This window comes from Vitis vinifera, chromosome 12, assembly GCF_030704535.1.
Source record: "Vitis vinifera cultivar Pinot Noir 40024 chromosome 12, ASM3070453v1".
In the NCBI taxonomy this organism is placed as follows: Eukaryota; Viridiplantae; Streptophyta; class Magnoliopsida; order Vitales; family Vitaceae; genus Vitis; species Vitis vinifera.
Window position 1 is genome coordinate 997536 of NC_081816.1, and position 12994 is coordinate 1010529.

General features: G+C 35.4%; 1 protein-coding gene across 3 annotated transcripts; it reads right to left on the bottom strand.

Annotated features, from left to right (window-relative positions):
* Positions 1-2108: 2108 nt before the first annotated feature.
* Positions 2109-10772, bottom strand: LOC104880844 (protein NLP3). 3 transcript variants are annotated; one of them, XM_010658819.3, is made up of 4 exons: positions 10544-10772; positions 9846-9913; positions 4777-4910; positions 2109-2869 (listed from the first exon to the last, which is right to left on the bottom strand). In XM_010658819.3, exons 1-4 carry the CDS (start codon positions 10641-10643, stop codon positions 2296-2298), a joined length of 876 nt encoding a protein of 291 aa, XP_010657121.1. In that variant the 5' UTR covers positions 10644-10772; the 3' UTR covers positions 2109-2295. The 3 variants fall into 3 exon arrangements, with proteins under 3 accessions (XP_010657121.1, XP_019079383.1, XP_019079384.1); XM_019223838.2 differs by having other exon boundaries at positions 4777-4893; positions 10544-10560; XM_019223839.2 differs by lacking the exon at positions 10544-10772 and adding an exon at positions 10020-10372 and having other exon boundaries at positions 4777-4893.
* Between the last annotated feature and the right edge of the window lie 2222 nt (positions 10773-12994).

The window sequence follows — 12994 nt, forward strand, 5'->3', positions numbered from 1 at the left end:
AATTCTTATAATGGGAAAATTTTATTAAGTTTTTGATTCTATTTCTATTTTGTCTTAAAATAAGCCGAAATAGAAATGAATTTTTTCTATTTTATCTTAAAATAAACCAAAAATATAAATGGATTTTTATCACTCAAGCTTAAAGTATCTTAGTTTACTCCAATATCTCAAATTTTACATTATTCAAATTCTATCAAAACTAAGATCTACCATAAAGTCAATATATATATTCTCAAAATAACTACATATATGAAGAGGTGCATGATTTATAAAATACAATTTGGCTCCATCACAGTAAATACGTTCTAACTTTCAATCAAAAAGAAAATGAGCATGCCCTCATGTTTTCTTCATTTATTATTTCTTATTTCCTTTTTTTTTTTTTCATCCATGTTTTTCATTTATTTTAGTTTTTATATAAAATTTCACTTACTTAGATTTCATACTATATGTCTCATCATCCCTTTACATTACTAGTGTTGAACTCTAGATTCGAGAAATTAACAGGAAAAGTCAAATTAATAATGTAATTATAAAAACATTACAGTGGCATAATTATTTTTTTAAAAAAAAAGACAATCTATCATGTTAAAATAAAATTAAGAAGAACTTGGAGAGAGAATAGTTTAAGAAAATGCAAATTATAAAATGCCTTCCATTAAATAAAAAAAAAAGGTACTGAATAACATTTTAATAATGTAATGTAACAACAAAATATTCAAGAAATGATGTACAAAAGAAAATAAAAAATTATAATAAAATAAATTACTTACGTTATTTTATTCCCATTTTCATTTTTCTTAAGAAAATGTTAAAAATATCAAATTAGGGTTTTCACTTTTTCCATTTTTTAAACTTAAGTTTCCCAAAAATATACTATTCAAACACGCTTTCGACCTTGATTTCCATTTTCAAATGAAAATAGAAAGGAAAAAGTATGTTTATATACGATCATATAAAAATAATCACAAAATAGGAACCTTTAAAAATAATTAAAGTTTTATACATGCACGGATCAAAGATAGTATGGTTAAAGGTAATACATATATTATTAAAAGATAATACTTGTATGGTTAGAGATATTACCCAATTTTTTTTAAAAAAGATAGAATTCTGGCCTAGCAGCATATTCCAGTGTGTTGTCCTGTGTTGAATGAAACTAACAGAAAAAACATGAACCTTGAGAAAGGAAATTACAAAGAGAACACAACAACCAAAGTCTTCTTCAAGTTGTGGCTAATAGAGCCCCAACACTAAGGCATACATAGAGTACACCACTACTTAGCTAGCATGGAGTATGGACCTCAAGCTGAGTAGACAACTGATGAGCCACAAATGAAAATAGAAATAGAAGATGCTCTGGACCCTGATAACTCAACTTCAAATATTAAACAAGGTAACATGTAGACTTTTACTTCCAGATGTGGTCACTTCAATATTTGGACTCCTAAATATTTTCTTGCAAGGGGAAGATATACAGAAGCAAAGTTAGTTCTCAAGGAAAACAAGGAGAAAACCAATGTAGTCAAGGCTTCTGCTAATAATGATAACACAGCTCGATGCTCATATTTGTCATTCTGTGAGGCCCAAAGCATAAACACATGATCGATCACCTCCATGCCTCCTGCTCCATTTTGTCAGTTGCATTTCATGGTAAGACTGACATGAAAAACTAGGGTAAATCTGCCACAAAGTAGAAGTGAATTGTCTTTTGAGTGCTAAATTATCACAACATACCAATCAAGTGAAAGGAAATATTGTTCAAAACATAGTCGTAGCCAAAACTAGGTGTTGGGATGGATTTGGCAATACAAGGAATGGTAAAATGTGGCAATACAAGGAACATATGCACCATTCTTGACAGGACCTTAAGAATGATGGTATGCAGCCTCATCAGCCAACTAAAAGATCAGAAATCCACAATCAAGTTGGATTCTTATTATTAGGAACTGAACCGAAGAAGGTGTGGTTAGAACTGTGATTAATAACCCTATTCAAATACACCTACTTGACAAATTGAACAGAAAGGATTGTAAGGTGAGCCATGTGCAAGCAGGCTAGGTCGTAGACACCTAGGATCATCATATGCCCACAATAGACCATACAAATGAACCAAAATGTTGATCAGGCTGCTGAATTGATAACTTAGGTATGCATATGTAAATGTTCCAACCTACCAATAAAGATTTCATAACACCCATGGCCAGTCTGAAATTGAAGACAAATTAAAAAGGATTGAGAACTCATAACTGAAATTGGAAGATTGAAAATTGAATACAGCAGTACCCCTAAGATTCATGAAGAGCCATTTATCCATTGACTTGGCAATGAAGATCCAAATATTTGAAGCAGCAACCTTCTCTCTTTCTTCCCTGCCTTGAGCACACCATGATCCCTACCAACACCAATCTTTAGTATTTTCCGTCCTTCCTCTACAGTAGTTTTCCTCACAGCCGTCAATAAACCTGTCCCTTGGGGACCAATGGTGCCCTCCTCTTTCTCATTTTCAGCTTTCTCTCCATCCATTACTAACAAATTGGCACCATTATCTGCCAATTGTTCAGACTGTTTTTTGTCTTCTTCATCAATTTCAACTCCATTACCAATGGTACCTTCATAGCCATCAGGACTGCTGCTTCCCCACCACTTATTTGAGGCAGTTGCTAGACCACTCGTTGGGAATCCATATTTAAATTCATCCAAAGAGGCTGCAATTCCTTTGCTCAAACTTGCATTAGGCAGATTCTGGGGTCGCCCATTTTGAATGTTCCTGCTTCCTTGCTGTTGCAACATATGAGGTGGTATGGCACCATGTAATTTGGACATTTTCCAGAGAGAACTTTTAGTATCGTTTTGGGGCTGGGAGCCACTGCATGCACAAAATTGGTAAAAAAGGAAAAATAAATAAATAAGAAAAATGGAACAATAAAAAGTAACTGTATGAAAATCTAAAAATTGGGGCAAAATGCATCTGATTGCACCCAATTATTTTGTTATTTCATACCAGAATTTACTAAACCATTTTCATCAGGTATTTCTTCCTGGGGTGCAACTCAAATGAGAGAACGAGAAGTAAAAAGGAAGACACATACCCCTAGACTATTTTATAAGAACAGGAAAATAGAGCAACAATAGCATAGAGAAAAAAAAAGTCAAGCAGCAGCATCATGAAAAATTAGAATCAATCCAAGTAAAGTTGTGTCCTTGCAAAACCATGGTAAATTGTGAGATTAGAACTTGGTAAATTGAAATTTGGGGAAAAGATTACATTTTTAAGGCCTAGTTGACTGGTTTTAGCTTTAGTTCAGGCAAAAATTTAAAATGGCGGGTTTTCCTGTCCACTTCTGGTGGAGAGAGATTTTTAGAATGGAGAACTATTTGTGGCAGTGGATGAGAATAGTACCCCACAAAACTGCTGACAGAGAACAAGAATTTTGGCAAAGTTGTGTGATAGAGAATTGGGGGAAAAAGATTCAACTTGGTAAATTGTGATTTTAGAACTTGGCAAATTGAAATTTGAGGAAAAGATTACATTTCTAAGGCTAGTTGACTAGTTTTAGCTTTAGAATGGAGAGTCATTTTTCTGGAGCATTTATGGCAGTGGATGAGAACAGTGCTCACAAAACCGCCTACAGAGAACAAGAATTTTGGCGATGTTCTGTGATAGATAATTGGGGGGGAACTAAAGATCAAGGTCAAAGAGGTTTCTTTCTGTCATCACAGTGCGAAATCACTCCTTGGATGGAGATATTGATGGAGAAAAGCTTTTTCCATGGATAGAGGAGTTTTTTTGGTGTGCATGAGGTTAAAGAAAACCTGCACCTAAGCTTGGAGCAGTGTGTGGACTTGCAAACTAAAATTTTGAATTTCCGGTTGGAAAATTCCAGTGGAGAGGGGTCAGTTGACTAAAGGATACAGTGGGATCCAAATTTAAGGTGGAATTTTAATTGGAAGGGTGATGCAGAGCCAGAGAGCTAAAATGATTGACATGAGTTTTTTAATGCTTCCTTTTGCATATATGTATAGAAACAACTTCCTTTTCAGGCCATTCTGAAGTTATGTCCAATCAGTTAAGCCACCTTGAGGGATTAAATGAAGAGGGTGCAGGGTCCAGTTGTCCTTTAAAATCATTTAGACCTGATGGCAATGAGGTCATCCAATAAGGGAGGTGGGTCTTCTAACGATAAGTTTGGGCTCAAGATGGAGATGAATTAAGCTCCCAAACTGCAACTGGAGGTGACAGATATGTTGGCAAGCCTCAAAAGACTATATTTTCAGAGAGTGCCTACTAAAAAAGGAGGAAGAAGAAAAGACTATATTTTCAGAGAAGGCAAAGGCTTGCAACTTCATCAACAGTAAATTACAACCTACTGCTGTGAAGGGTACAGAGGCATTAAGTTCCCAAAAAATCTGAGATGCAAATGGAAATCCTACATCAGGCTGGTTTCCACCTCCAAATGGTTATTTTCCTTGAAGGGTGCCTCATCAGCATGGAAACAGGAGGCAAGAAGCATCGCATTCAATGAGAGAGAACCACTTCCATTAATGATGAATTGGATTTCTTATACATATTAAATTGCTCATAGACGTGTGAACATTTACTAAAATAAGCCAATACATAACATGAGTCACAAATTACATGTGACAATCAGGTGGCCACCTAGGCAAGCAGCTAGCACCTAGGCCACCAGCAGGACCGCCGCGTAGGTCACCTAGGCACTTAGACATCCATCCAATAAAGAAACTACAGTTGAATCAAAAGACGAGACATCTTACAAGGCTGCTGATACAGCTGAACTTGTTAAAGCGTCATTTCCTTGCACATCAACCTTCGACAATTGAGCAAGTTCCTTGTTTCTTTCTCTAGCAGCATACTTCTTAATTTCTTCAACACTTGTTCCAGATTGAAACTAGACACATTTCAAAACCTTATGAAATAGATACAAAGATAATATAAAAATCATTCTGGAATACAGTCATCAACCAGACTAAAATATTGTATGCATGTCCAAACAAAATGACACAGACATGCCCAAAGGAAACCATGCATGCCTCTTTACATAATCATAGAACTTGTTAAAGCCTCACTCCCTAGCACAGGAACCTTCAACAGTCAAGCAAATTACTCATTTTTTTCTCTAGCAGCATATCTTTTAATTTCCTCAACACTTGTTCCAGATTGAACCTAGCTAAATTTCAAAACCATAAGAAATAGATAGGAAGGTAATATAAAAATAATTCTAGGGTACCTCTCATGGTAAACGAGAAAATTCCTTAGATTGAAACTCAAGATGCAGAATGAACGATAAGACATCGTTCCAGGATTTACAACGAACTGAACAAAAAGGAAATGTATGCCCATAGCTCCAAATCTATACAAAATAAACTGCCTCATAATAGTATACATCTCATTGTCACCCAACCACATTAAAATAACCAAAGAATACATACAAACTATTTTATATATGCATGTATAAATGATGCTATATAGTCAAAAGAATGGCAACAATAACATAGGAGTAAGATTCCAAAAAAATAAAAATAAAAATAAAACAACCTGTGAGTTAACATGCAACCCTAGATAGAGAATAATGGCATTACTGGAAGGTCAGGCACTGGCTCCTTCTCTGGGTTTTAGCCATCACCTTGTGAAAGGTGACTTGGCTATAGTGGTATCTTGTGTCTTTTCAGGAGTACATGCCCTGGAAGTGGGACATTTATTTGCGTAAAATACATGATCCATCTGCTGAGTGGATCACTCATTTCACCAACTATATAGATAAGTTGGCCAAGCAAGGTGCCTCATTGCAAGAGGTTTTTCTAGGTGAATGCATGCCTCCCCAAGTTTTATACATTTTATAGATGGGCTATTTGGTTGTATGTTACATTGTATAGGATTACCATTTGGTCCTTGGACAAAACCTTAGGAAAAAGATAGAAAGGAATCTTAAATTTTCTCTTGTTTGATTTGCTAAGAATAAAAATCATTTAAAAACTTAATCAATTTCAAAATTTGCATTCCCTATATAAAAGGGGAATAAAATTTAAGAATGAAAAGATTAAAAAACATGTTGAACTAAAACCTATTCTTTTGGTTTTCGTTAGTTTTTTTTTTCTTTTACCCTTTTCTTCTTTCCTTATTCTTCTCCCTCACAACTTCCTACTTTCCTTGATCATAACAGAGTATTAATTCATAATTCAGCCCATTATAGTTTCTGATAAAAAGAATAGTAGAAAAAGGTTCATGCAGTCAAGTGCAATTTCAACTAATTGGAGTTCACTAGGTTAAATCAGAGTGTGTACATGGCTATCCAAATATGCAGTATTTACAAACAAAAATATTCAATCATTGGGGAAGAATCAATACAATTCTAACATTGAATCAGGATCAACTAGGTCAGAAATAAAGTATCAGGTCAAACTCTTCTTTGGTGTTTGGGTCAAAGCTATAATAGTCATCAACTCTCACGAAAGTGAGCTTATAGCACTTCCTGACAAACTATTACTCATCATTCTGCCGTATAGCCATCTTAAGTCCAGCAATCAAGTTTTTGCATTTCACTTCACTGTTGGAATGCATGAATCGCAGCTGCACCCTTTGTTCAAACAACAATCCATCTGAGCTAGTTAGGAAAACTCCATCCCCAGCTCACTTTTAATCAAAGGAACCATCCATTCTCAAATTCCACCATTCAATCGCTAAGATGCAAGTACTTTTATCTCACCATCACCACCTTCTGGTAGAAAACCTACTAAAACCTAACTCTTAATGTTTGCTGTTAGGCAAAATTAAGTATTGTATTCTCTCAATTCTACTGCCCAAGTAACCAATCTTCCATAGAGGTCCTGCCTCTAAACCAGTGTGGTTAGCACACTGATAGATACCTCTCTTCAGAGGCAATCATATTTTTACTAATGTAGCATACGAGTTGATGAATTGATCCATCTTCTCAAGTTAAGATGGCACTTACAATTCATGCTGATGTGACCAATTAAAGAAGTCCTATCCTTTTTGTGGGAGTCTTAGTATCAAAGGTGTTTCAAAGGTGTTTCAATATACTTCTTCAGCTGGGACTGAGCTTCCTCACATTCCGAGGTTCATCCTAGAACCACCTACCTTAGGAGCTTAAAGAAGGGAAGGCGACAAACAGATACCTTGAGATGAAGTAATTCAAAGTTACAATCCGCCTATTTAAACTCTGGATATTTTTACAGCTACAAGACAACAACACTTATTGCACAGTTTGGATCAGATCTGGATTGACCTGAGTTCCATGCTACATAATCAGGTAACCAAAAACTTGTTATTTTATATGGCAAAGGTGCACTTCTATGGGTTCAGCTTCATGCGCTACCTTCTTAACATCAAGAGGGATTGAGCTAGATGTGCTCCATGTTCATACTACCTTGCACTCTTCACCAGCATGTCATATGAAAGGTGAATCTCAATGATAGAACACACCTAGAGAGGAGGTGAATAGGTGCTATCGACCAATTTTACCTAGATGGTGTAAACCTCTTGTTGCTAGAATCATGCAATGCATTCTTATAGCTATATGCGCCATTAGGAATTACTAAATGTTGGTGGTGAGTTGACAAAAACCACCTCCATTTCATGTATCCATCCCCTCCCCAAAATAATGATGTATGGAGAAAGGACATCCAATAGCATGAAGTAAACAGAAGTGGTGATGGGCCCTGCAGTACCTGGCAAAACTACCTCTCCTGCTCATAGACTTCCTCACCATTGAAACCAACAACGAAATTGGTAAATGGATCAATGGCACCAGGCCTTAAATCTATTTTCATAAAGGTAGTGGTGAAAAAGATATCAACATAACTTCTTGGGTCAATGAGGATAGGTCACACCTCACAGATGGCAAAGGGGAGTATTATCACCAACACTTCTATATGAGGATGACAGAAGGTTGAGTCACCTACTTCCAAGGACACCAGGTCATTGAGACCTCATTCTAAGCTGTTCACAATAGGTTGGGAGCCACTATTGATCCAGAATGCTTTGGACAAAACCGCTCTGCGATATTGTTCTCTAGGATCGTTCACTATAAATTGATTCTGGTCTCCTCCATGTACAATAGCAATGATGATTCCACCACATGCTTCAAACTACAAACCTTTCTGTTGTAAGACCTATCCCATGACAGGAATCATAATGATGGGAATCGTAATATTTGTTGAGATCTTTCATTGAATTGTTTATCATGGTTGTGGGCCAACAGAATCCCTCCTAGCTCATAATATTAGCAAATACCTTAATATATGGGTCTATTAAAGGAGAATTAGGCCCTGATGAGGGCAGAAGCACTGGAGCTTGTACCTTGTTTGGATGGACCTAGTTAGATGGCCCCATTTGGCTAATTTAAATTTTGAATTGGGTACTTCCCAGTCCATGGAGGCCCATTGCATGCCATATATCCCTTTTATAGGCTGCATCCTCACAACACAATTCGTTTTAAACTCTTGATGCTCATCATGTGCATCCCAACCCTCTATTGAAACTTGGCAAGTTGACTCAACGAAACATCAACCATAATCTTCTACACACCCAACAATTGAAACAAATATCATGAATCTGCATCCACCATCAGAGAACTCCATTGTTGTCAGAAAGAATAGCTTTTCAAACACCTCCACTCCAATTCTCACCTTTGTTAAATCTTTAAGAGTATGATTAATTTTGAGAACTTTCACCACCTCTATCCCAGATTCAACAGCCAGCTCTTAGTCCATAAATGGAATGGAATACCTCGCACTTCAACCAAACCATTTCTCAAAAAAATCAGACCAAGCCTCGTTAACCCTATGTGACCATCTCTCCAATCTTAATTAGATTGCCGGCACTTGACACCACCTTCCCAATTTTACCTAGAAAAATAGCTTCTTCTAATGTTTCCATAAATTGCACCCCCTTTAAAGGAGCAAAAGGAGTACTGCAACACACCCCTTGAACCCCCCACAGCTTTGAAATTGTTGTATCCACTTAAACCCAATCTCTTGAGAGAGCCTTCTTTTGAGATAATACAAATCTAGCCCATGTACCCATTAAAGATACAACACTATCTCTCTGGCCTTCCTCTCCCACCATCTTTGCATAGGAACAGAGGGGAAGGTTCTGCAATTCCACAGGTTCCCAACCACCTTTCTCTTTGGGTCATTCAAAAAAGATGATAGAACCTCTTTAAGATTACCACTACAACTAGGCCCTTCCAGGATAACCAAAAAGTTAAACATCTAATTTATGAAGACCTCAAAAGTCCGTTAGACTGATATGCCTCCCATTGCAGTTGAAATTAACCTCCAAAAGATGGGTTTTAAACTATCATCTGAATTTGTTGTTGAAAGCTATGTTTCTCTCCAAACCACAAGGTTTTTCTAGATGCTCAATAAACCTAACAACCTCCTCATTATCCAAACCCAGTGCTACCAATGCTCCTCAGCTATTCTCTACGATGGTAAGCCAATTTCCTCACCTGTCTTCAATCTGCAACTCAAATGTCTTTTTCTCCACTTCCAAGTAGTAACACCATCGCTGTTCCAAAGCCCTTTCTTTCACATTGTAAATTTTGACTTCACCCTAACTTTTTCCATCTCAAACACTTGAAGGTAAAGTCTCTGCATATTCTACTAGATATAGTGAATACATTAATTTAAATATTTCATGGAGGTCAAGTATATGTCTTATAACAAGAATTCACTGCAAAATCATTTGAGATAACATTAATAATATAAACTCTAAGAAACAGATCAGAGAGAAAAATATTACTTCCCCTACAACCGAACACAGATCAAACAAGAACAGAATGCAGGGGACTTTCCTAGCATACCTTGCGGTAGGGCCACCTCTGAAGTCCATTTTCGCGACATATTTTCTTCAGAACACTAGTGCAGACACCTGAAACAATAATTAAAAAAATGTCATCTGCTTTCTCCAAAATATACAGAGGCTTAAAGACATGATTTGACAGCATTTTCAAACTACTTTGATTGCTTGTGAATACCAAAATTACAATGACTTCCAAAATGCTAAAAAAACAGTCCATTAATCAGCCCTGGAGCGAGTCCCATGGTAAATAACACTTCTTTTATGTGCAGAGAAAATGTCAGAAAGGAAAATAATGTTTTTCCAACACTTGGGACCCAAGAGGACAAAACCCTCTACCTTCCTTGACTCGGTTGAGGATGCAATTTACACATCAAAAAATAAAAATAAAAAAAAATAAATAACCCTGGTAACCAAAACGTCTTACTCCGTTTGGTTACTGAGAAAAGGTGGGAATAAAATAAAATAAAAAATTTGCCCCGACCCAAGAGACCAAAAGCCTCCACTTTTGGCCTAATTGAGCAAACGGTTCGTTTCCCATAAACCAAAACCACAAAAAAGAAATACATATATCCAAAAATTCAAAATTCTCTGTTCTTTTCTTTACCTATCAAAAAAAAAAAAATCTCCGCTCTTTTCTTTGCTTTACTTTTATTTTCTGGGCAAGCAAACAGATAGATTGGAGAAAGTGGGGAGGATTACCGAGAGCGTTGGCGGCTTCGGAGATGGGCAAAGAGAAACAATTCGAGACGTCATCAAATGAGAGAGATTTGTCCGAACCTTGTGATGATTTACTCATCATCGTCTTCACCCTACTCCTATTTTTACATTTCTTCCATGAATTTTTTTTTTGGATAAAATAATATTTGAGACAAAACCTAAAAATAAAAAAAAATAAAAAAAAAAAGACAAAATCTAAAATTAAATAACATAAAATAAAAAAGTGAGGATGTTGAAATCATATAAATAGATAATCAATTTCTTTTATTGATAATATTAAGTAAAAATTAAATTTTATTAACACTCCCACTTTTACTAAAATGAATCTACTATTTGGAATAAGAAAAAACTTGATCAGAAAATATAAAATATTTTTTAAAAAACTTAAAAATTGAGAAAAATGGGTTTTGATTTACTAATATGAAAATAAAGGAAAAAACCCTCTATTTTTTAAATCATTAATATCTTCATCTATTTAAAAATAACTTAAAATATATATATTTTTTAATTAGTCATTTAATTATTTCCTATAATATCATTTTTACTTGTCGTATCATAAACATAAACATCCAGACTCCTCCCCTTTAAACATTATTCAAAAAGACAACCACTATGTAAAGGTAATTTTATCAAAAATCCTACAAAGTGTAATATGATTATGAGTTGCCTTCAATGAAATTAGTTTGAGAATAAGTTATTGAGAAAATAAAAGATATGCTTAAAGGAGAAAAACACCCAAAAGGAGGGTGAATTGGGTTTTTCAAAAACTTTTTCAATACAACAAATTCAAGCACAATATAAACAATAAATAAATAGATAGAGTTAGAGAATTCAAACTCGAATTTTATAGTGGTTCGACACTGCCTTGCTTACGTCCACTCTTCTCAATCTCCTAATCGAGTGAGGGTTCCACTAACTTGAAGATTCAACCAAGCTTCCAATCCTTTACACTTAGATTCCAGCTCCAATAGACTCTTACACAATCTCTTTAAGATTCAAACCTCTTGAAATATTTAACACTCAAGTTTTACTAGAAAGAAACCCTCAATCTAGTTCAAAGATAGTTCAAATACAAAACAAAGTTAAGATGACTCACAAGGGTGCATTAAAAGATATGCAAGTGATGGTTTAATGCACTAAGAAGAAATGAGAGTTTTTAAGTCAAGAACAGGTAGGTAGACAATTGATTGCAAGTGTTTTCTATCTCATAAATAAAGTGAAACTCTCAATTTATAGGTTTCTAAACTCGGGAGCCAAAAACAGTAAAAAGATAGCCTCGACCGGACGAGCTGGGGGTCCACCGGTTCACTAGTCGTTGGAGCATTTAATTCTTTGGCAGGTTACCGTTGCCTCGACCGGAGGTCGATCGGGAAAGGGTGAACCTCAACCGGGAAAAGGAAGCTACTGGATGAGAGAGTGTGTTCTTAGCATTCCTTGACCAGACCTTTATCGAACAAGGCCAACCAGTCGATCGGTTCCCCAACCGGTTGAGTCAGTTGACTAGAGCCTCGACCGGTTCAGCCTTTTGGCCCCGAAAACCTATCTTTTTCAATTCCTTTCTTTTCTAACACTTAGGCAAGATCTTTAGGTAAAATAATATGTCAATTTTGAAACGTTTTGCCTAAGGTACATTTGATAAAACTTGGGTTTTAATGAAATTGAAATTTTAAAGAATAAACCGAGTTTTCAAAGATGCATGAAAATGTATGAAAAACCTAAGTGCACCCATACATTCATCTTACATTTGTTTCCTATGATTAAAAGTCTTCCAATAGTCTCAAATATTGTATCACTTTGGTTATTTGATGAATTTTCGAATTTATACATGAGATTCTTTATCATTCAAACCAATTAGTCACTTAACTATGGTTTGTTATCATCAAAATCTGATTGGGAGAACCCTTGGGCTAACAGTTATGATTGTGATGTAATTAAGGGAGTTTTTCTGAAATATTTTTAATTTTTTATTTGATTTTGGTTGAATTAGAGATGGGGTGTATACACAATTTTACAAGTTTTAATAAATGTGTATATCCACAATTAACAAATATTGTTTGCTCCCTACCATGTAAATATCATCCATTTTGCGCCCAAGGACTTTCACGACTTTAAAACGTATCTACAATATGTGTATATATATATATATATATATACATGTAGCATCAAAACTTTTTCTCCTATCTGATATGAGATATCACATATTAGATTCAATAAGCTATTAGCTCTATCTTTAAAAGAAAACTATAAAATTGATTGTTGCAAATTTATCTTAATAAAAATAAGTGGTCAAATTGAAATTAGATCAATTTAGGCTTAGGCTTGGAGCTTGGTGTATCTTGAGCATGCTTGGATCTATCATATCTTACGCTTGGACTTTGGGGTGCCTTGAGCATAGGCTTAGATATTGACATGTTTTGTATTGAGCTTTAGACT